The sequence below is a fragment of the Brachycentrus maculatus genome, unplaced genomic scaffold, assembly GCF_059751285.1.
Source record: "Brachycentrus maculatus isolate JH-2025_06_01 unplaced genomic scaffold, ASM5975128v1 h1tg000188l, whole genome shotgun sequence".
NCBI lineage: Eukaryota > Metazoa > Arthropoda > Insecta > Trichoptera > Brachycentridae > Brachycentrus > Brachycentrus maculatus.
The window spans coordinates 1758051-1783942 of record NW_028280939.1 but is presented as its reverse complement, the minus strand read 5'-3'; the positions used below and the strand labels follow the sequence as shown (position 1 = coordinate 1783942).

The 25892-nt window shown below is 30.8% G+C and overlaps 1 protein-coding gene across 1 annotated transcript in view; it reads left to right on the top strand.

Moving 5' to 3' along the window:
- The window catches only part of LOC148307854 (cell adhesion molecule Dscam2-like), a gene marked incomplete at its 5' end in the record, with an annotated part of 94833 nt that overhangs the window by 56523 nt on the left and 12418 nt on the right, over positions 1–25892 (top strand). Inside the window, 17 exons of the mRNA XM_088262769.1 lie at positions 597–744; positions 1349–1500; positions 2610–2700; positions 4964–5288; positions 7124–7259; positions 7351–7470; positions 8482–8658; positions 10241–10382; positions 11743–11891; positions 13866–14070; positions 14831–14970; positions 15565–15635; positions 16257–16506; positions 17169–17315; positions 21106–21270; positions 22821–22950; positions 24694–24884. Coding sequence (XP_088118895.1) covers positions 597–744; positions 1349–1500; positions 2610–2700; positions 4964–5288; positions 7124–7259; positions 7351–7470; positions 8482–8658; positions 10241–10382; positions 11743–11891; positions 13866–14070; positions 14831–14970; positions 15565–15635; positions 16257–16506; positions 17169–17315; positions 21106–21270; positions 22821–22950; positions 24694–24884 — 2739 coding nt within the window. The remainder of the gene's footprint in view (positions 1–596; positions 745–1348; positions 1501–2609; positions 2701–4963; positions 5289–7123; positions 7260–7350; positions 7471–8481; positions 8659–10240; positions 10383–11742; positions 11892–13865; positions 14071–14830; positions 14971–15564; positions 15636–16256; positions 16507–17168; positions 17316–21105; positions 21271–22820; positions 22951–24693; positions 24885–25892) is intronic.

The following is a 25892-nucleotide window of genomic DNA, read 5'->3' as shown; positions in this document are numbered from 1 at the left end:
TTCCAGGGTTTAAAATTAACTTTTTCTGAATGAATCTCATCTAAATTAAATTGGAGTAAGCTTCAAATTACAAATTCTGAACTGAAGGCATCACAATGGTGATGCCTATGACAAACTAATGAGTTTAAAATCCAAATCACAACCAACATATGAAAGCAATCTACCAACAGCGCAAATATATGGTTCATCTATCAAAAATTAATGAAATAAAAATGTTCAATGATAGGCAGAATAATAAACATTATACATAAGATAAGTTAGCAAAATACTAAGTCATAATCCCCACGATGCTCAAACTCCAATCTTCTTCTCTTTAAAAACGATGGATGCTTCGTTTCATGTTACCTGAAATATTTAATGAAAAATCTTCTTAATTTATCTCAACAATAATTCATGGATTATTTTCCGTACAAATTTATTTCGTTTCAAAGAAACCATTCTTGTATTACAATGATTGAAAATTTATTTCCAAAAACAGAATAATTAAATCAAAATAAAATATCATATATTATTAAAAAGCTGTAAGGTCGATTAAAAGGTTGGAGTATTTTAATATTTTTTGTTCTAACTTTTCATTTTTTTTGCATCACTTTAAGGATCAATGCCTGAAATGATGTACAGTTTCATAGAGCAAGCAGTTCAACCCGGAGGTCATATTTCTCTCAAATGTTCCGCTACGGGTGATCCTCTTCCGAGATTTGACTGGATGCTAGATAATGAATACCTGTCTATATCAACTCACAGGTAAGCAATTTTACTCACATAAGGCTTTTTGATATTAAAATAATTTATGCTAAGTGAATATAAATATCAAAACAATTATGATTTTTTTACTCATTAATTTGATATTAACCTGGACCACAAACGTGAAGATAAGGGTTGGTAGTAATTGATATACAGCTACTGCATTATTTCATTTTTTTTGCATAATTTTCATTCTTGTATATTCAATTTTAAACTATCAGTAGTAGTATAGTGAACTTTTTATTAAAATATTATGCTAAGAGTTTTAAACGAAGTTATGGCCTAACGGGTAGTGTGGCAGACTCTAAGTCAGTTTCTGGGTTCGAACCCACATTACCACAACTTGAATTATATTTTTCGTAGTGCGCCGCTTAGGCCAACATATTAAGAAAATATTGAGGAATTTCTGTTTTTTTTAAAATAAATGACCACGTATAATGTAGATTTTTTGGTAACAGAAGTATAAGTATGGTATCCAAATAGTGTATAAGTAATATTTTCTTAGTTATCAATATCAAAATGGGGTATCATTTTATTGTTTCTTCTTTTTAATATTATTTAGTTTTAGTATTTCTCTTCTTTTAAACCGGCCGTTTACTTTCAGGTTTGCAGTAGGTCAGTTCATTGATCACTCGGGTTACGTTATTTCCCATTTGAACATAACAGGGGTAAGAATTGAAGATGGTGGATTGTATGAATGCAGAGCAAGTAACTCCAAAGGGCACGTAACGCATTCAGCAAGGCTCAACGTTTACGGTAGGTTTAATAAATGTTTGAAAGTATTTTCTAATAAAATATCCTGAATTGATAGAATATATATATTTTTACTTAAAATGCGAGTGAAGGGTAGCGGATTACTAGAAAAATAAGCTCAACATTTTTACGATTTTTATTGTGATATTTTTCAACAATAAATTATAGTTTTTTTTAAGTCTCTGTTTATGCTTAACTAATTTATACTAATTTTATGGTTATGTAGAAACAAAATGAGAAACATTTTCAAACCTTTATGGCACAGCAAAGGATAAAATACTCAAAGTTGAAAAAAAATTTTAATGAAGTCAACGTAGTTCAAGGAAGTACACAAAAGTCATAAATATTCGCTAGGTATTCCTGAAATAATTTATAATTTCAATCCAAATTAAACTAATATAATTTCAATAATTTATTTTTCAGTCACTTTTGGTAACATCTCTCCATTTTTTTATTTAAATTTCACATGGTAAATACTACTTTTTATTTTTTTAATGTCACGTGTTTCGCTACATTTCACATCGTTTTCGGTGTTTAAAAATGACGCAGAATGCATCGAAATACTTGTCACAATATTTTTATTGAAATGATGGTATTTTACAAGTTGATTACGTAAAAATTTACCTGAAAACAAAAATTTAAATTTCTTAGAGAACCTTTGAATTCATTAACTTTTTTTAAAATTTTATGTAAAAAAATGTTTACTGATTTTATTTCAATTGTAAGTTAGTTAATATTTAAATAATAAACGAAACATCATACATCTTTTGAGCTTACCAATAAATAATAATGATGAACAAATTATCATAAGCTTTAAGCTATATTTTTTACGTTATATTATCTGAATAAGGTACATGTATGTTTTTCTAATAATATTTACTTAAGAAACATGAATATTTACCCACTCAAACAGCTACTAAGTTTATTTTATTTTATCAAGCATAACGATTAATATTACTCGATTTATAGAATGTTGTCATAAGGCACATCCGGGATTTTAACAGATTTTGTTTAAATTGATTAAATTACGTGGAAAATTTTCATTTCCATATTTGTGTTGGTTCAAGTTTTGCTAAGGCTTCGATGTCTAATTAAGCTTTGATGGATTTTAGGACCACCGTATATTCGGTCAATGAACACGAAACGTGGAGTTACTGGAGGAGACATCACCATTTTATGCCCGTATTACGGATATCCGATAAGGTAAAACAATTTCATAAATTGATTTGGCAATTACTTAGTACCTATTCATTGCTTTATTTAAATTTCACATGGTAATTTACACTTTTTTCTTGAAATCTGTAGTTAAATATGTTTCGTTGCATTACGCAATCATTTTACATAGCAATGATTACTCTTGTTCAAATTGTTTAATACATAATATATGTATTAATTGTAAAATCAAACAAAGATTATTTAAGTCAACTACGTTGTATTTTATTTTTTTATTTTTTTACAAAAATTTTAATAATATTGGATTATAACCACTCATCGAGATTTTTGTAACTACCGGTTTGGAGTCATACCCATCTCTTCGTCAGGACAATCACTACCACAGCATTCAAACAATACTACCCTTTACTATCATAGCACTATTTACACACTCAAAACTACAAAATGTTTAACACATAAAAATTGATAATGTGACAATTTAGCTTTGGCATTTTTTAATAATATCCCATAAATATTTAGCTAACCTCCTTCCCCCCCCCCTTCTACTTTCCGGGATAATTGTTTTTTTCCGGAGAATCTTATCTTCAACATTCTAATTTGACTTTTTATTATGAGTTATTTTTCATCGTTTGATTTCGCATTGCAGACAAAATCAACAATTTAAAAAATCTTAACTTGACATAATTTTCCAATGAAAACAAAACCGCAAACTACGAGGTAATTTTTTTCTTGCCCTGTAAATGCCTAGACTTCCATATTCTTCTTCATCTTTGTTGAGATGTGAAAAAATAATATGAAAAATAACTCCTGTAATTGGAGATAATCCAGATTTGTGAACAAGTAATTGGACACACTCAATATGTTTCAAAAGTAATATAAGCTTGGAGGTTCACATACTCATTGAATTTATTTAATGTATTTTTTTTTGTATTGAAACGTTTGAGGGAACGTAGCCAATTCAAAACCCGTCAAAATCCGAAATTAATATCTGTGTTTTTGTAGATACAATTTGATTCATAGGGCGAGCGTCTCGTTAATGACCTTTTCAAATTTCCTGTTGAAAACCTGGAGATACTTTTTATGCTTTCATTATATCACGAAATTATTATTTATTAGCCGATATACTCGTCGTTTCATAGTACAGTACTTTATTAAAATGTACATATAAAGCTCGCCCGTCGAAAAATTTACGGTTGTATAGCAGTTTACGAAATACCTAATGGAGCTATGGTCGGCAAGGCGATAAATCAGTATTAATTGCATTACATAAATTTTCAAAATGATTTAGGCACTTAGCACATATTTATTATGATTAAAATTACCCTTACACTTTCTAGTAAGGGTAAACAAATATATTTTATACCTTGTCTGTTTTCCGTGTAGCATCTTCTACTGCATTCTGTCCAAATACAGTTTTTTACATGACACAACGCCTGACTTCTATTTCAACCGTTTAAAATCCTCATTTGTATTTCTTTTCCTGTCTCTTTCTATGTTTCCCTCTTGTGTGATAGTAATAAGATCATCGTGTGACAGGATATAAGGATATAAAGGAGACATTTTTTTTTCAATACAGTAATATAGTAATAAGGGTAAAAGATGCAGATGAAAACATGTCATAATTAAGTATTTCAAACACTTGAAAGTGGTCAGGTCAGGAGTCGGAATAATTGGCGAGTATGTATGAGGAGTTGCATAAATATGGAAAAGCCGAAGACATGTTGGTGTGGCGTTCTATTCTCTCTTCCTACCCTTGCGTGGAAGCGGCGTGATGGTTAGTGAGTTAGTTAGTTAGTTTGATTAGTTATATTGTTTACAAAGACAGACTGGTGTGGCATTCTATTATCTTTGTCTACCCCTGCGAGGAATCGGCGTGATGGTTAGTTAGTTAGATTAATAAGTTAGATTACTTGCAAAGACAGATATGTGTGGCATTCTATTCTCTCTGTCTCCTGCGCAGAAACGACGTGACGATTAGTTAGTTAGTTAGTTTTATACGAAAAAAAAGCATGAAAAATGAAACATTCCCTCCTTTTTTAATTCTTTTGCATTTCACAATATGATTTAATTACAAGTACAAAAAAATTAATAATATCGATACAAAAGATACGCACACTTTTTACGATTAACATTACCCCTACGCCTTCTAGTAAAGGTATTCAAATATACTTTAGACCTAGGCTTTTCAGTATGTAGCACCTTACACTGCTCTCTGTCCAAAGACATATTTTTTTACATACATACATCTGATTCCCAAAAGTTTTATGTTGCTGATTAAAGTATATTTTTTAAGCCATGTAAAATGGGAAACAAACGGCCTGGACATATCCTCCGACCCTCGCTATCAGCAAGACGGCGGGTACCTGAAGATCTCGGGCCTGAACCCATCCAGAGATGCTGGATCTCTGACGTGTTCGGTGACCAGTCCCGGGGGGGAACTGGCCCGGCGGGAACTGCAGCTGGTGATCAATAGCCCCCCGGTGCTCTCGCCCCTCATGTTCCCGCCGACCCTCAACTCGGGCCAGAGGGCGCAACTCTCCTGCACGGTGATCAGTGGTGACATGCCTGTATACTTCACGTGGCTCAAAGACGGAGGGCCTATCTCGACGTCCATGCAAGTAAGACCGAGAAGAAAATCACTTTAAAAAAAAAAATGAGTAAAATCATTATTATGGCGTGTTTCACTCAATTTTGGGTGGTTTGCCAATAAAAAATAATAATAATAAAAAAGGCGCAATAATACTCCACTTTCCCTCCTTCGTTTTTCTTTAAAAACGACGTTTTCCTTAAAAAAAAATATCTCTCATTATCATTTTCATATCATAATCCATATCTGTATAAGAGCCCTTGTGGTAGTATTTTACGAAATGGCGCTATATATAAATCATCCAAGGTTTTTATTATTATTAAATAATCTGGGCTTGTAACACTCTCCATATCATTTATCGTTCACTTTGTGTAATGCCATAATAAAACACTACTTCAAGACTACCGATTTCAGAATAATCATTTATCATCAGGTCGAATGTAAAGTATTTTATTATTATTTTTATTTCGTTTTTATAATTTCAATATTTCAAAACTATATCTTTATGCCAAGGGCACAAATTACAATACTTTTTTAGTAAGTTATTAGACCAATAGGTCTTGTTAGTAATTATTTTTCGGAATTTGCAAATCATATAATAGATACTAATCACTCATTTCACTCTCATAAATTAAAATGATTACACCTTGTTCCATAAAAAGGCCAAATTATGAATTATCTTGAAAATTTAGAAATCAAAAAAACCTAAATTCTAATAATAATTTATTAAATAATATATTGTTTCAAAATTCTTCACCATTGCTTTCCATTTTTCCTTTGTTTTCAAACTCCGTCCCTTGACTAACCTCTTCCCCTTACTTTCCCCTCTCCTTATTTATAGAACAATTTTATATTTTATATTTTAGTTACTATACAGACCTGAATGATGGAAGTTTAACTTCTGAAACATGTAGTCTATAATAAAACTCAGGTGGTAAAAAACGAAGTGTTTTCTTTAATCATTGTAACATGTCTTACCACAAAGTTAATGCCGAAACAATAAATAATATGTTCTTACTAATCTAGATAAATCTTTTTTTCTGAAAATCGTTTTCGTTTATGTAATGAAATGTCCGAAAAATTTCCATTACTTTCTTCTACCTTCGTGTAACCTAATTGTTTGCCTACTCACAAATGTTTATACTATGTGCGAGTCTTTTTTCCTTAACCTACGTAGATGTATACGTATTTTTTTTGTTTTGTTTAAATTACTTGGTTCAAGGATGGGTTATTATGGACTATGGATAACACGTACAAGACCGTGAAGAAATGAAAAAAAACGAAGGAAAAACCTTTTAGCTTTGTACCATAAGCTACAACGTAAAGATTATCTTTTATAGGATCGTTTTACATGTACACCTGTGTGGGTACGAAGTATGAACATACATTTTTGATAGTATTGTAGAATTAGAATTCCTTACTAAAGTAGTCTCTCGGATATACTCGCGCAAGTATAAAGATATATCACGAAGAAATATAAAACATTTTGTTTAAATACGTATATTTTTTAAATATTTGGAAAATTAAAACACAGTTATTTTAATAAGACATTAAAACTCAGTTTTAGAATGCACTTAAATTGAAAAAAAAAAATTTGTTATGTCAAGGTTATAATTACCATTTATTTAAGATTTTTTCTCTAAACATTTATTATGATTTCGTGATCAGAATAATTAAATAAATTTGGAACGATATATTTTTTTTTTAAATTAATCTTATGTCACAAATAAAATGGTTTCCTCGAATGATTATAATATTGGTCAAATAAAACGATTTTCTCTTTAGCTGATATAATGTTTCTTTATTTAAGAATTCCCTAGCATTTTCACGAAATATATATTATGTATCGTTTGTGTTTTTTTTCAGATTGAAGAAAGGAGCTCGGAATTCTTTAGTCTTTTAATAATAAAAAGCCTGTCAGCTGTTCATAGCGGAACATATACATGTATATCAACTAATTCTGCGGGAAAAGTAAACATTTCAGGAGAATTGATAATCAAGGGTGAATATTAAATTCAAATGAATTTTGATATTGATAAACTGCACTTATGAGTCCAAAGAACCAATAATTAAATATTGAAAACTATTTCCAGTTCCTCCGTATTGGAGGAATGAACCTCAGGACGTTTCAATACTATTGGGAAGTCCACTTACCGTAAATTGTGATGCTAAGGGTTATCCTGAGCCGAAGAAACATTGGTCGAAGCAACGAAGTAAGTATTCTCGTTCAATATTTTGACTAAGCGAATACTTAATGAGGAAAGTAATTATTATTTAGTTAACCGATATTACTTTTAATATTTAACTCGCTTACTAATTGACTTAGACCACTTTGATTTTCTTGGTAGTGTAAAGTGATGGTAAGCCAAAAATATAAAATATTCATTTAATGGAGAATTCTTCCTATATAACGAATATAAATATTTCAAACCCTTCAGCTCCCACTATTGATTGTTCACAGGAAATATCAAAATTAACCTTTTTTTCCTAATTTACAATTTTAAACGTTTTTAATGTTTATATTTTATGAAAATACATGACATTTTCTATCATTAAATCTTATACATTTTGTGTTATTATGTGTGTCCACAGCATCACAAATTTATCTTTTGACAAAATCTACTTGTACGTTAACGAAAAAAAATATCAAGGGGATTTAAAGGATTCTTTTTTTAATAATTAAAATTTGCTCTGATATTAATGGATTCCAAATATTGGAATTTTTAACAAGATCTTTTGTTAACGTGTACGTATTTTTAGAGTTAAAATAATAAATTCAATTCTGACTTTAGGAGAGTTATAAAATTAGGTTTGTGTTCATTACAAATTATATTGAGAAAAAAACTTTTAATTACAAACTTTACTTGGCCATGCGTTGCTGTGGCTCACAGCAACAAAAAAGAGAAAAAACTCATTTGCAATATTATTAATACCTTTAATCCATTGCTTAAGGGTATACAATATATAATCAGCTGTCAAGAAGCACGTTGTACACCCCCAGCAATGATTATTATTGCGATTATTTTTATTTTGTTCAACAGATGGCGCTGCCACTAGGATAAAAAACAAACATGTTTTTACTTGTCACAGTGTATAAAATGTCAAAACGAATTCCCGCGAATATATTTTTATATGTATTAACTATTTTCAATGTTCGTTTAATATTTTGCTTTGTAAGGGAAGTGTACATCGAGATTTTAAAACATTGTAATTTTGATTAATAGCTAAGGATGGAAAGGACTTTGACACGGTATCATCTATCAGCGGTCATCTGTACACGTACAGTAACGGCACTATGCTGATAGACTCCGTAATTAAACAGGACGAGGGAGTGTACAGATGTACGGCGGAAAATGGAATCGGTGCTATATTGTATAAGAATATTGTGATTGATGTAAACGGTGAGTCTAATTTATTTTTTAATATTTCATCTTAAACAAATAAAATTCCGAAAATATGCCCTCACTGAGCCTTGTTTTAAGCTGTAGGGCACATTTAACAATACTTATTTTCATACAGATTTATTTTCAATTGGTCTGGGTGTTTGTGACGCATTTTTCATATTAACCTTCTCTATACTTACTACCCTACTTGCAGACAAGCCTCTAAAAGTAAAAGCTTGGCCTAGTAAAAACTATTTTTTTAATGACATGCAATCAAATACTACATCGCCAAAAGATGCGATCTATTTCAAATCTACCTACCTCCATTATCTTTTTAAAAATAGCCCATGTATATTTAGTTTTTTTTATTGAATTTATTGATAATTTTTTATAGGGTTTATTGGGTTTATTAACAAGTTTTTTAGATCGTAATCTAAGTTTTTTTTTATTAAAAGAGATATATGTTTCTTGTGGTTCTATGTACGTTTTCATAAGGTACTACATATGTATTTTAATTATGATCTGTGAACTTTACCGGGTGTTTAAAATGTTAATTTATTTATTGATTTGGCGTTTAATTTGTAGAACTCCATTTTAATTTATGTATTGATTTTAAATCAAACACAGATTCTGTTGAGTCTACCAAGTTGTATTTTATTAACAAAAACACATAAAAAAATATATTGTGACAATTGTTTCGCCTTGTTAGGGCATTATCAAACGAATGTCGTTCGTTTGATAATGCCCTAACAAGGCGAAAAAATTGTCACAATATAATTTTTTTATGTGTTTTGTTAATAAAATACAACTTAGTAGACTCAAAAAATCTGTATTTGATTTGAAATTAATGTAAATTAATAAATTGTCGTAAGCCCCGTAAATGCCCAGACTTCCATATTTTTCTTCATCTTTGATGAGATCTCAAAAAATAATGTGAAAATAACTCCTGTAATTGGAGATAATCCAGATTTTGTGAACAAGTATTTGGACACACTCAAAATGTTGTAAATAAATTATCTGGTCGAATTATAAGCTTAATAATAAAAATGAAAATGGTATTTTCTGGCGTTTCTCATGTGTGTGATTATAATCCGGGATTCGGATCTCACATACTAATATAAGAGTTTCTGCTTAATAAAAAGCTTCTTTACATCTCACCAATAGATGTCTCTAGTGAAGTTTTAGTGATTCATGAACAAGGTTTCTAAATTGGTTCATATATATAGAACTTCCAAGAATTTGAGTAGTGTGGTTGTCAATAATGGGTAGAATTGGTGAATGTTACACGTGTGTAAAGTGATCACTCAAACCAGCCTATGACGGTCGTAAGCCCCGTAAATGCCCAGACTTCCATATTTTTCTTCATCTTTGATGAGATCTCAAAAAATAATGTTAATACATAAAGTTTAAAATGTTTCTTGCGTTACGTGAGAGTAATAAAAAAATCAACATGTTCACAAGTACAAGTAACGAGAACAGCATAAGAAAACCACGTTACTACAAAATAACGTATCTTTGGTATATCTATATATAATATTATACTACAGAGATGTTTAAAAAATATTCAAACGTTTTTTGTATTCTATTTTGTTCATTTCAGAGCCCGCACGGTTCGAGATAGCTACTCAAAATATAACAGTGAAAAGGAACGAACCGGTAACTCTCATCTGTGATATATTAGGAGATAGTCCAATTAGGAATACATGGAGTCTCAACTCAATGGATATTCATACGAATTATAGGTACTACAGGAAAATACTTTTTACCCTCATTTCTAATCATAACACTTATACACTGTGATCGTCAAATTTATAATATATTTTCAATGTATGATTGCTTTGTTGAATATCACAATGTACCAATACCAAGTAAAAATTAAATTAAAAATGGTCAGTTATTACAACAAATTAATCGCTTAAACAGCTTATGTATTTTAGAAATATGTATTTCAAAAAAAAATATTTTAAAGGTAAATCTGAGTCTACGTTATATTTTTTTAATTGTTAGCATTTTTTTCTGAGAGATACTAAGATTAAAACATATTGGATTCAATACGGAAAATATGATTTTACATATCAACGTTTTTCACAATTCATAAGAAAAATATGATGTTTATTGTAAAAAATAATATAATTTACTTGTCTTTCGTCTTTGTTGTATGTCAGTAATAACATTTAAGTTTTAAAACAAAACACGAACTACAAGAACTACAAATGTGCTAAACAGGTGATAGCACAAATTGATACAGATTTATTTTGATACAGATTTATTTTCAATTGGCCTGGGTGTTTGTGACGCATTTTTCATATTAACCTTCTCTATACTTACTACCCTACTTGCAGACAAGCCTCTAAAAGTAAAAGCTTGGCCTAGTAAAAACTATTTTTTTAATGACATGCAATCAAATACTACATCGCCGAATGATGCGATCTATTTCAAATCTACCTACCTCCATTATCTTTTTAAAAATAGCCCATGTATATTTAGTTTTTTTTATTGAATCTATTGATATTTTTTTATTGGGTTTATTGGGTTTATTAACAAGTTTTTTGGATCGTAATCTAAGTTTTTTTTATTAAAAGAGATTTATGTTTCTCTTGGTTCTATGTACGTTTCCATAAGGTACTTCATATGTATTTTAATTATGATCTGTGAACTTTACTGACTGTTTAAAATGTTAATTTATTTATTGATTTGGCGTTTAATTTGGCTTCAAGAACTACAAATGTGCTAAACAGGTGATAGCACAAATTGAAAATCTGTAGTTTTCGAAACTATTTGTAAATTGTAAACTCAAAGTGATATTATATAAATCTTTACTTTTTATATTTTAATCATTACGTAAATCCATTTAGTTAATACAAAATCTATAAAAAAAGTAAAAACATTAAAAATATAATACTCAAACATTTAAAATATAATTATAATAATAAAATAAAAAATTCTTCAAAATATTTGTTTTTGGTAAATATATATTTTTTTAATGACAATAAAAAATATTTAAAAATATTATTATGTTAGTATTTTACGTGTCGAATTATTTTGTGTGTAATCTGGTTTATAATTCTATTATCTTTTATCTTCGATTTATGTTTTCTTTAGAATAAAATTATCAGAAACAAAAAAGGAGTCTGGAACGCGTTCTGAATTGATTATTGATAGAGCAGACCGACAGGACTCAGGACTATATCGTTGTCATGCCAGTAACACTTACGGAAGAAGTGAACATTTCATCCATCTATCTGTTCAAGGTAAGTTAATTTTTTTCTACCTTCTAACGTCTTCGAGTAATCACCTCCGATCGTGTCGCGTTTTGAAAATTATAATGAAAATGCTTTGAATATTGAAGGCATTAACTTTGTGGATCATATTGATATGTTATTTTATTTAGTCATAAATTAAACCCTGAAGAGTTGCCGAAACTAGTTGGTTGTTAATAAAAATGCGAGTGGATCAAAAAAAATGTTTTTTTATTTCTCAAAACAATATATTATGAAAATCATTAAGATAATGGTCATTACATGATAATATTCGATTGGATATGGTCAATTTTCTAAGACGCTTGATGAAATCGGTAAAACAGCAAAAGTGACGTCAGATGGTCCCAGGTTCAGATTTCATAATTGTCAGTTAATATTTTTGAAGATTAAATTTTTTGATTATTACTTTCTTGCGTCAACAATTTGTTAAAAGTAATTTTTTTAAGCTTTTTGAATATTTTTTTATTCGTACAGGAATACGTAGTAAATTTCAGGAATTTTTATATATTCTTAGATACAAATCCTGTCATCATAAAAAATTCAAATATCGTATAAGAATATAATCACAGAATATTCTTTAGTTTCACAATATAAATTCCTGGAACTACAAAAATAATACGTGTACATTTACAAAACAAGGGTAAAAGGAAAATAACAAATGTAACATCATTCAAAACATCATTTGGGTGGAGTAAAAATGGGCAAATAAATAAGATGAACAGTGCCTGAAAATGCTGAAAGTAAAACCTGAAGATTTGAAAGTAAAGTTTTTTTTTGTTTTCAAAATTGATTTTGTATCAATTTTTTTATGAAAGCAGTATTCTATGAAATTGATAGACGTAAAAATTGGAAAAGTAGAGCGGAAATGGCAATGCAAGATGCCGGGAAAATCTGCTGGAAATTTCATTTTAGGGGTTAAAAGCAAAGCATGAAATATGATAAAAATTCCGTGGATGGAAAACCAACAAACATTTGCTGAGTTGTCCGCCCACCTGGGACCTCAACAAATGTTTTAAAGGCTTAGGAGACAGAACGAGGGGGATGATATACCAACATAAGTTAGGGAGACAATATTAAAATGCAAACCTTAAAGACAGTCTTAATGTGATGACATAATAATTATGAACTTGGGATTTTCATAATCAAAATTTAAATAATAATGAAATATACAATTTATTAAAATCACGTTCAATGATTAAACTGAACTCATTTTTGATACCATTGTTCCACCAAGTAAAGACATTGTAAAAGTATGAGAAAAAATAAAAACATGATATATTTAAAACTTTCAATATTATAGCAGTTTGATGATGCCAGACAAAACAGATGTCTCAAAAAATGTTTTTTCAGTATGGTCATGAATCAAGTTTTGATTTATATTACTATGAAATTCTATATAGAAAGGGTCAATTTAAGCTCTGTATCCATAATTTAGTGGTTACTACGTTTAGCCACCGTGCTAAAGGTCTATATTATAGTTGTCTTTACTTAATACAAATCATCAATCGTTTTTATACGAAAGAAAGTGAAGGTCTGAGTATCTCAGAGCTTACGATCTGGCATCACTTAGTATATTTGTGTGTCGTTCACCATTCTGCCCGTTATTGCAACATCTACATATATTGCATTATTTTTTTTTAAATACTTTTGTAATTAATTTTCTATATTACAAACATTGCTAACTTTGTGGTATGGTAATATAACACTCTCTTCGTTATTCGTCGTTCACTTTGTGTAATAACAAAAGAGGTATTAAAACAAAGTGAACGATGAATGATAAGGAGAGTGTTCCTCATATAATGCACTGTTGTTCGATTTCTTTCGTTTATTAGTCAAAGTTTTGATAAATGTAGAATATTCAGGTGGCAGTGGTCCCTATCCTTAGTTTGTGAATTCGGATTATTATCATATCACTTGGGTTTTATAACCATGATGGACTTCATAAATAAAGTAATTTTTTTTCAGAACGCCCAGATCCACCAAGACAAGTGGAACTCTTGCAGGTGGATAGTAGATCTGTGAAATTGAAGTGGAAAAAGCCCTTCAATGGCAACAGCCCCATTGCAGGATACCAACTTCAGTATCAGACTATAGCTCAGGAATCTAGAGAATCTTGGGGCTCGGCCAACGTCATCAATATTACCCTAACTAACATGACGAGTCATTCAAGGTAGGGTTTTTTAAATAAATATTTTATCTCCATATTTAAATTTTCATTGTATTTATTATAATTTATATTTGAAGCACTAACTTTGTGATTTTCCATTTTATAAATAAAACGTAACATTGTTTTAAAATCACCATAAATATTTTATTATAACTTAATTATTATGTCTACCGGTTTCGAAGCTAACCGCTTCTTTATCAAGACTGATTAATACTTAAGTATTAATCAGTCTTGATAAAGAAGCGGTTATCTTCGAAATCGGTAGACATTATAATTAAGTTAAAATAAAATATTTACGGTGATTTTTTTTTTTAAAGTTACATTTTAATCATTATTTTTTTTTAATTTAAGTTTTACTTAGTTATGATCATTATTTACTTAGTAAACCAAGTGGTATTTAGTAATTAAAACTTAAATAAAAAATAAATAGATTTTACCACAAACTGATTGCCGAATCAATTACTGAAATTATTGAAGGCCAGTATGATTAAAAAAGGCAAAATGTTTAGGAAGTTAATGACCGGATAAAGAGTTGAGTCTCTAAATATTCACTTCCATCAATCGTGTTTAAAACAAAGAGTTTTTCCGAAATTCATTCAAAAATAAATACTGGTATTTGCTAAGTAAAATTTCAATGAAAAATGGATAGATTTTACCACAAAGTGAATATCGAATAAATTAATGAAATTAATGAAATTTATTTATTTTGTGATTTCCATTTGATAATTATAATTTTAGATTTAAAAGTATTCTTTAATTTCAGTGCGGTTACTGAGCATTACGAATTCGGATTAGTAAATGATCTCCTGCCTGATACAACGTACTCCATGAGAATGCTGGCATTCAATCAAATTGATAAAAGTGTATACAGTGAAGTGCTTGTGGTTAAAACTCAAGAAGAAGGTAGTTATATAATAATATTTTCATTTTCAATATTGTACAATCTCACTGTGTTGTATTACAGCATTCTTCTTCATCTTCTTGCTCAATGCTGAGCGTCGTGGTCTTCTGGAATGTCAGGCACTTGGTGCACAAGTCCTCTCCATTCTTCCCGGTCCTGGGCCAACTTGATGGCAGCGTTTAGCGAGGATCCGGTTAATTCCTTTATTTGGTCTGTCCATCTTGTTGGAGACCGTCCTCTTGCCCGCTTACCTTCAACTGTACCTGTTACTACCAGTTTTTCAAGACTCTTCTCGTTCTTTCTGGCGATATGGCCAAAGTAGGACAGAATCCTTTTCCTGCAAGTCGTGGAGAGTCTTTCTGTCACTGACAGTTCGCGGAGAATGGAGACGTTTGTGCGTCTTGCAGTCCAAGGAATGCGCAGCATCCTCCTATATCTATTACAGCATATAATAGATATATTACAGCATAATTATAATAGGTTCATCTTGATCTTATTCATATTCAATGATTTTATCAAGTGTTCTTTTTTTATTGATATATTATGATTTAGGTTATTCTAAAACATATTGACTGATATTTTATATTAATTTTTAGCGCCATCAGAGCCACCTCAAAACATAAAAGTACAAGCTGGAGAAGCCGGAGAACTAATAGTCACGTGGCAGGTTCGTATCCTACGCATAACCCATTAAAATTTGACCTTAAAACGAAAAACTAACCAACAACGAAAAACTAATCACTATAGAAAACAAATAATAATCAACAACATAAAATTTTTGGGAATCGGAAGGGAATATTTCATTTTACATTCGAATAATTTAGTATAACTAACTAACTAATATTCCATTTTCCCGCAGGGATAGGCAGAGAGAATATAACGCCTTACCGTTCTTTCATAGCTACTTTCACATTCGTGCATCGTGCTCATTATGAAAGGTGCTCGTTATAAGAGGTGCTCGTTAAGATAGATGCTTGTTATGAGAGGTGCTCGTTATGAGAGGTGCTCGTTATGAGAGGTGCTCGTTATGAGAGGTTCTCGTTATGAGAGTTGCTCGTTATGAGAGGTACTCGTTATAAGAGTTGCTCGTTATGAAAGATGCTCGTTATGAGAAGAGCTCGTTATGAGAGGTGTTCGTTATGAGTTCTCGTTATGAGCGGTGGTCGTTATGAGAGATGCTCGTTATAAAAGTTGCTCGTTATGTGAGATGCTCGTTATGAGAGATGCTCGTTATGGGCGGTGCTCTTTATGAGAGATTCCACTGTATTATCACTCTCCGTGTCTGCAGGCCCCTCGGATAGGGTCGTGGCACGGCACGCTCCAAGGCTACACGATCCACTGGACGGAGGTGGAGGCGGGCGCGACGAGCCCCCTCGCCGCCCACTCCAGCTCCACCTTCGTGAAGGGCTCGTCGGCCAACAAGTTCACCATCAGCGGGCTGGGCCAGTACGCCAAGTACAGGGTGACCGTGACGGCCGGCAACAGGGCGGGCAACGGGCCGCCCAGCGTGCCGATACTCACGTCGACCAAGGAAGGAGGTTGGTTCAATGTTGGATTCTAAAAAACTAATGTAATGATGAGAAAGGTCCAATGTTGCATTACAAAAAAACTAATGTAATGATGAGACGAGAGGTTGGTTCAATGTTGGATTCCAAAAAACTAATGTAATGATGAGAAAGGTCCAATGTTGCATTACAAATAAACTAATGTAATGATGAGACAAGAGGTTGGTTCAATGTAGGATTCCTAAAAACTAATGTAATGATGATAAATGTCCAATGTTACATTACAAAAAACTAATGTTATGATGAGACAGGAGGTTGGTCTGATGTTGTATTTTTGAACACGTGCTGAATGATTGTAAGCAAACTTTTTCCAAATTTAATTTTTCATGTATAACTATAATAATACCTTTGGATAATTTATACATCGCCATTTAGTAAGATACAACCTCAAGGGCGCAATAACAAGGTATGATTAAAAAAAATAATTTACTCAAAATATTTGCAAAGCATTGCTTTGTTATTACATTATATTATACGGTTAGTAAATGTAAGATTTTAATTTTGTGCGATAATTTCGCTTTACTATGCTGGCATGGGCGTTTATTTAACGAGTCCTTTAATACGTTGGCGTTTAATTAACATTCCTCGCAACTGAAATATAAATCATAGCGTTCAATGACGACTATTTGTTCCAGTGCCTTCGTCTCCTCCCCAGTCGGTGAGATGCACCCCGCTGTCATCCCAGAGCCTCAAGATAGAATGGACCACCCCCCCTCGTTCTCACCACGGGGGAAATCTGCTTGGGTATAAAATACTTTACAAGCCCCTCACAGACATTTACAGTAAGTATATTCATAAATCCGTTCTCTACATACATATTTTTAGTAAACATACCTAACATACTAAAGTCACCGTAATGTTTATATTCTTAACTAACTTTATCCAACAACGTATTGCTGTGGCTTAGTCTGGTTAGAGAAAAAAAAAAGATTTCTTAAAGCTAAAATTTAGTAAATCATTCAGTACCAAAACAAAGATGTAAATTTTTTTATAGTTATTTAAGGTTTGATTTTAAAATTTGTCACAACGTTGCATTTGAATACGCGCCTGTTTTTATTTACCCGTGACAGGTAAAAAACGTTTGTTTAAAAAAAAACACACGTTTTTTTCCCGAAAATTTTTACCGTCTATTGGACGTAACAGCAACACACGGAAAAATAAACATAGCTCAAGGCGGACAGCTTGCTTCTTGACAAATGCTGTCATTCAGAAGTTTCAATGTTTGCGATTGAATCATTGATTAAAAGGTTTGAATATTTTTATTGTTTTGCTATAGTTGTGAACCAAAACATTTTTAAAATGTGTGCTTTCGATTTTATTTATATTTCATTTAACTTAACTAAGCCACAGTAGCCCGTAGCTGGGTACAGCTAGTACATAAAATATATAATTTAAATTTGTTTTTTTTTATCTCCATTTTCGGTGAAATATTTCCACTTTGAAATGATTAATTGATGAGAACTGGAGTAAAATTGAAACATTATGCTCATAATATCGTTCTGATAGGAATAAAAGTTAATTGGAAACATTTTACCGTAATTTTTCGTTTACTTCGTTATTAATTTATGTTCTCTTCAGTTGAAACTTGGTAATGGAAGACTGAAACTCTTCAAATAAAATTAAGCTGTCAGAAACATCGCCACAAATCACTCATTCTTTGTTTGTGACTAACGAGGAGTTAAAAATAGCAGTTTCAATTTATTTTCTTAATCAAAAATACAAAAGAATAATTCAACAGTTTTATTATTATTTGAACTTAAATATTTTAAGAAAAATGGATGATTTTAATTTCGAGTAGTAAAATAAAACCTTGATTATTCGGAATTTCAGCAAACCATATCAATAAAAATAAAAATTAAATAATAAAAATGTTTTTCCAGGACATTCTGAAGTTTTTCAATGTTAAGATGTCACTATGAAGTATGTAGTTAGAAAGTTAAGAGTTTAACTCAGAAACTCTTTTTTCTCAAAAGTATTCTGGATTTAGTGGTTTCAAAAATAATAGCTGGTTTGAAGCAAAATTTAACATTATTTTTTTTTTGAAAAAGATAATAATATAGTGATGTCATTTGTCAATCGTGATCTTTAAAAAAATATTTATATTAAAATAACGTTTCTTCTTTTTTCAATATTTTTTTTCATTTTCCAACCCTTATCCATACCCAATGGGGCATAGTACACTGCGTAGTATTGACCTAGTGGTATCATGATCGTTATATATATTTTGGCGAGATGATCACTCCTGCGCTTTGGGTACCAGTATTGAATAAATATTCAATATATATTTATGTATCAATATTAAATAAATATTGATGTGAAAAATGACCAATAATTTTTACCTCCCTGGGAATTGAATCTGGGACTTTGAGGCGCTTACCATTACACTTCGGAGGCGGACGGATTATATATTATAAACACATGTTCAATAATAAAGTACATATTTTATTTAATATATAATAATTTATTTCAAATATATCTTAAAGTAAATATGTATTGATAGGGTGTTGAATCAAAGTACCAAAATTTAACTAACAAACGAATTTTCAGTCAACGAAAACTTACTAATTGGAGAAATTTATATATCTGCAATTTTGGACGTGCAAGGGCTGAAGAGAGTAGTCATGAAAGCAGGGTTGTTATTGGCACTTATATAAATCCTTCAAGTTTCTCACTCGGCATTAATTAACCCTCCAACCCTTCAGCTTATGCAAATAACAATGGACCTTACTTCCCTTACTAAAGCAATACTAAACCTCGCTTGAATTCGTGGCTTTGAAATTAATCATTACTGAAATGTTTTTTTTTTGTTTTACTGGAGTCGTATTACTTAAGAAAATATTGTACTAAACAAATAACTACCTATAATGAAACGAGAAGCACCTTGGCTGAAACCATAACCGTTTTACACCAGTAATGAAGTTTCTACGGTTTTCATCAACTGAAACTTTATGTTTATCATCCCCTACGTAATATTACGAGCCAAGCCACATGATATTTAAACGCCTCGCTCTTACCCCTCGCATTCGAAAACTAATATTCAGTTACCCTTAAATTGTAACCATATTGACGAAACAAAATGATATTTTAATAGCACCAAAATAAATGAAAACATTTTTTTCACAACATTATGCGTGTTCTAAAATCCTTAACATTTCTGAATATAGTTTTTTTTTACATTTTTCACATATCAGCATTTATGAAAAAGAATGTTTAAGTCTAAGTATTTACAAGGCATACGACCTGCCACAGCTCTTAAGTGGAGAAAAACTCCTAGGTGAAGAAACCCAGATTTGTAACTAAGGATTAAGACTTAAAATAATACGAAAAAAATAACTGGTCAAATAATAAGCTTCATAAAATTAAAAATCATATTTTTAGACGTCTGTCAGTATGTAAAATGATTCAGGAAGTATCTTGAATACATTTAAAAAAATAAAGGGGTCTCTTCGAAATAAGTGGGGTCTCTTCTATGGCAAGTCGTAAGCCCTGTGATTACTCTGACTTTCAAATTCTTTTTCATGTGTTTGCCAAAAATATATTTTTATTATAAAAAAATCATAGCTTTTACTATATATTTAATTTGTTCAGAATACTGTAATGCTGACCTTTCGGTATAACTAATGGTGCACTGGATACAACATCTGATAAGTCTATTTTTTTTTCAAGAAATGATTATAAGTAGACAAGGTGATAGGTCCTACCTTTCGGTACCAATCCGGAATAATAAAAAAACTGAGTTTGAAAATCTCTTGCATTTGAATTTTTCTCCTGGGAGTCAATTCTGGGATCTCCAGCACTATAGCCCAGTGCTAATTGACAAAATAAGGAATCGAAATTTAAGAGGAGCACAACTTTTTACAAACTCAAATAAATCATAAATAATGACGAAATCTTACAAAGTTAATGCCTAAGCCATCAATTATCTTTTCACTATATATTTATTAAACGTTATCATTCTGGTAGATTTTGAATCTTCTTAGTTAAATTTTACTCGGTAAATACCAATATTTTTTTAAATCTGTTTTACACGTATTTCGATGTATTCAAAATATAAACACCGTTTGAATGCATCAAAACACGAATCACAATGGGCTTCGAAAATTAGGGGTATTTATCAAGTAAAATAAAAAATATGTATATTACCACGATGCGACTGCTGAATCAATCAGATCTCATGAAATTAAGTACTAACTTGTCTTTTATATTAATTTTTCAATTTTTAAAATATTTACTCTAATTTCGGAGTCAATATTACATATTACAAGTACAAAGACTATTTTGGTTATATTAATTTACATAAATCGTTGAGCGTAGGTGAAAATTCCAAGCGTTATTATTAAAGGTTTACAAAACAGGTATTGAAATATAATTGAATAATTAATATAACACTCTCTTTATCATTCATCGTTCACTTTGTGTAATGCCACTTAAAATAACACAAAGTGGTTTTAAGTGATATTACATAAAGTGAACTAACTATGAATGATAAGGATGATGTTTTATTACCATACCACACAGTTTACAATGTTTTTAGTAAGTTTATAAAATTATTAATATCCATATTTATTTTAGTGGAAGACAACGTGTCATCGGCTGAAGTAAAGAGAACCAGTAGCAGTGAGACGTACCTCCACGCTCTCCTGAAGTACACCAACTACTCCATACAGGTGCTGGCCTACACTGGAGCGGGAGATGGCATCCTCAGTCCTGCAGTATTCTGTACCACTGAAGAAGATAGTAAGTCATTATTACTTTCCTATCTATTGCAGTGGTGAAAGTACCCCGAACAAGGGGATTGAAATACCCCATTTATAATTTTTTTTTTCGATGACTTAAGATATAAGAGGTGCTAACTCCATATTTGTGTATTCTCAAAAATAACATTAAAGACAATTTTCCCTTTTTCTTATTTTTTGTCTCGAAATAATGTCTCGAAATATAGTTTTTGTAGGTACCGCGAATTTTACGTACTTATATCTCAGGACATATTTTTTTGTCAGCTAGCGACATGTTATTTCATTCACTTTAATTAATGTAGTATTACCACAAGGAGAGAGCGAGACAATTAGATTATTCCGATTTCCGATCTCTCACTTATCGGATGACCGCCGTCAGTCAACTTTTGGTGACTCGCTGGAAAGAAGATAGAATATATGACCCAGCAGCGTACTACGATTTCCATACAAATATGAACTGGGGTATTTTAGTACCCCGCTTCAGATCACATGTATTTTTTGTATGATAAATACGGGAAAGGTTAATTTATGCATTTTAGCTCATTAATATTTGTCTGCGCTGCTGCCTATAAACTATAGAATATCGCGTTAAGTGAATTCACACATTTGTATGTAACGCATACCTATATCTTATTTGTATTGGTGTAAGCATACTATGCTTTTCCATTTCCGTACCCAACGTAGAAAAACACAATATGTTTTAGTTCGCCCGAGATTCAAATATGAATAAGGGTCGAAATTTATTTAAAATGCAAAAACATGCTCGGTATTAATATCCGGTCCCACGAACTCGTGATGAAATTTAGTTTTTGGAAATAGCACGTAATGCGTAATAAGATACCTTTTATTCTTTGGGTTTTCCACATGGGTATGACGACCCAAATCGGGATATTGCCTTAAGATTTGGTTAATGTTGGTCATGCGTTAAATTCAATTCTTAATTGTGCTAAAATAGCTCCAAAAAGCTCTCGAAATCGTCGTTGTTTTTCAACGACTGTGAGCAAACGCCGTGCCAAATTCAAACAGAGCTTTATTATAGACAAATATTGGTTTAAAATGGTGAATATACTGCGTTCTTATATCTTCAAGGTATCCGCTAACCCACGCAAATTCAATTTACTACTAGCCACAACTACGTTTATTTTGTGGATTTATGTATCTTTTGAATTACTTAACGTCAAGTGACTCTGAAATTTTGCTACGGTTTATGCAACACTCCTTATTATGATCCTTCTTTGGATTCAACTTAATAAGAATTATAACCTTTTCCTACTCGTGAGTGGATTTACTTTTTTTGTTAAGGGTTACTTTAATTTTAATTGCAACATAACACACCATTGAATACGTTCGTACAATGATTTATTTGTGGTTGTTCGAACTTATTCAATGCATTATGTTGCAAGGGATAGTAAATTTTTTGTATGGGTAAATTTGTGAATGTTACTGCACAATAGATGAAGGATCACTTAAATCAGCCATTTCTTTATTTTCGTCTACAAATATTTCTTTATGTGTGTGAATTATCAAATTAATTGTATGGGTTTTTTTCAGTTCCTGGTGCACCGGCCAACTTGAAGGCCATTTCTTTGAATGCCGACGCTATTCTTGTCAGCTGGCTAGCTCCAAAAAAACCAAACGGGAAAATCGTATTCTACACACTTTACTATAGAGCAGTAGGAAGGTAAACAAAAGACCGAAAATTTATAGTTTAATGATAAAGTGTATTTCTGCAATATATCGATTTAGTACTGTTAAAACGATGTATCTCCTGTTTCTGAGATACATCGTTTTAACAGTACTAAAGTGACATCATATTATTTAAATGACACTAATACTCGGGAAAAGTCCGGCTCAGCGAACCATTGTGTATTTTAAACCCTTTTCTACATTAAGGTCACAACTTTATTTTCTCCAAATCCAGGAAACATTTTACGTACTCGATTTTTTTTAATACCGTCTTTGCATTGAAAAAATAAGTTTTTCTTCGAAATAATCATATGGTTTTGAAAAAAGGAGTTATTGAAACATTCTTCAAAATTTACTGTTAAATTAAATGTTACAAAATTGTTTTCAGTGAAATTACTTAAAGACTTGCTTTATCACTCAAAATAATTCTACGCAAACGACTAAAGGACGAAAATTCGATAGGTTTGGTAATAATTAAAGAAAACACTTCGTTTTTTACCACTTGAGTTTTATTATAGACTACATGTTTCAGAAGTTAAACTTCCATCATTTAGGTCTGTATAATAACAGAATAATGTATAATGTAGTTATTATACAGACCTGAATGATGAAAGTTTAACTTCTGAAACATGTAGTCTATAATAAAACTCAAGTGGTAAAAAACGAAGTGTTTTCTTTAATTATTGTAACATGTCTTACCACAAAGTTAATGCCGAAACAATAAATAAAATAGGTTTGGTAATAATGTAACGAAAAATCATTATTCCCGAAGTATTTTGAAAATTTCTATGAAAGTCATATAAAATCTGTATATTTCTAATATTATTACCATTTGTTAAATAAATTTTAACATTATTCATATTTGTGGTGCTGTTTAATAATATTAGAACAAATAAATATATTTTTTTAAATCTACAAATGTAATAAATCATAATTTTTATCATCTTTACATTTTTACAATCACACATTAAGCTCTCTCAAACACAAACAAGCTTCATATGAAGCCCTACTGAAATTCCTAAAAAATGAATTCCTTAAAAAATGCTTGGTGTCTACGAAAAATAAACAAAGGAGGTTTAAATGCTTATTTAAACCATTTTAAATGTTTTTTTTTTCAATTGACTTAGTTTTTCCGCTTTATGTAAATCTTTTTGTATGATTGACTTAGCTTTGATACTTTGTTTTCAAATACATTTTTACTCTGGACATTCATTATAAATGTTTTATATTAATATTAAATAAATCGTTTTTGGAAATACATCGGTTTGATCTATCAATTATTATTTTTTAATTATTTTTTTGGCAGTCACCTGGTGAAACGATGTTTCTGCCAGCGTCAAGTTTTATTTTTATTTTCTAACAAAAAATTATAGAAAAAAATAAAAACAATTAATACAAAAGTTCATAGTTTTATGCGTTTAGCTAAAGCTAAACGATAAAGCTAAATGATAAATCATTGAAGAAATTGTGCCCGCAGTTCTAGAATTAGGTTAAAAAAGAAGGGTGGATACTTGGGTGGGAAGTTGGATTCCTGCCCGTGTTAAGCTATTTAGAAATTTCTCCTTCTCTGTTGTCAGCGGACACTGAAAGAACGTATGATTTGCATCCCCTATATCTTGTCCACATTCGCAATCTATTCTTCGCTATCAATTCTAAAAAAACTTTTTAGATTTTTTTGTCGCTAACCCTCTATATCCAGCGTAGGTTTGTTCAATGCTTACACACTATTTTTTTCTAGTGACAATGCTCCTACTACCCGACAAGTCAGTATAGCCGAAGCGTCTTCCGCTAGCAAGGCTGGACTCGGAGGCTCTGTGGAAGTACGAGGGCTGGTGGAGAAAGGGCGATACGAGTTCTGGCTGTCCGCTAGTACCGGGGCTGGTGAAGGCAGTGCTACTTCTCCGGTCATTGAAACGGCGGTCAGCAAAGGTATAAAGATTCATCACTCTGTGATATGTTTATTTTGGAAAAAAAATTTTAAAACTTATCTTTTTCATAGATTGCTACGTTGCTCACGAATAAAAATACTGACTTTTTTAATGCAAATTTTCTTATGATCTCGATTATATTTTACTGGCGTATAACTTTTTCGAATCAAAGACTTTGAATACAAAACTTGATGCTAGTTTTTTTTTAACTAATTTTTTATACAAATTTTTTAAACTCATTTTTCTAGAACTTTTTCCTGGAGTTTTACAAACCCCTATCGATTTTTCATGGTTATCTACTTTTTAATTAAAAGCGTGACATTTTTCCTTGAATTTTCTTACTTACAGTGAAATTTACTACTACGGCTAGGAATCCATCAAACTTTTTAATCAATACGTGAAATGATCTTTAAGACTCGATAATCAAAACAGCTTCTATGTGCCAAAAATTGTATATGTGTTATAAAATAATTATGGTGAATGTATATATCAATTTTTATTTTTATTTAAAATGTACGTAAAAAATTTACAAAAAAAATGCTATTTCATAAATTTATCATATATTTGCGAAAGAAAAATATTTTGGAAGTGAAAACATTTATCCCACCGTTTTACAACCCACGTTTGTATATTGTACGTACAAAATTTACTCAAAATGTATGATTATTTAATTTACCTGTTTCTCATATTTTTTCGATACAAAATAGATGATTCAATTGGAATTATTCTGGAATCGAAAAAACGAAAATATTTTTTTACTCACGTATATTTTACAATGTATAAAATGTACTCTTTAAAATTTAATCTCCATACGAAATTAAAATGAAATATAAGATATTCAATATATTTATCATATATTTTCTATATAAAAACTGCTTACTTACGCTTAACATATTATTTATTCATAAGTTATTCAAATAACTACGAAATATTAATAATTATCCTATGATATATCGTACAGAATTTGATCCCTAATTCTTGTTGACTCTTGGTTGCTTATATTGCCTGT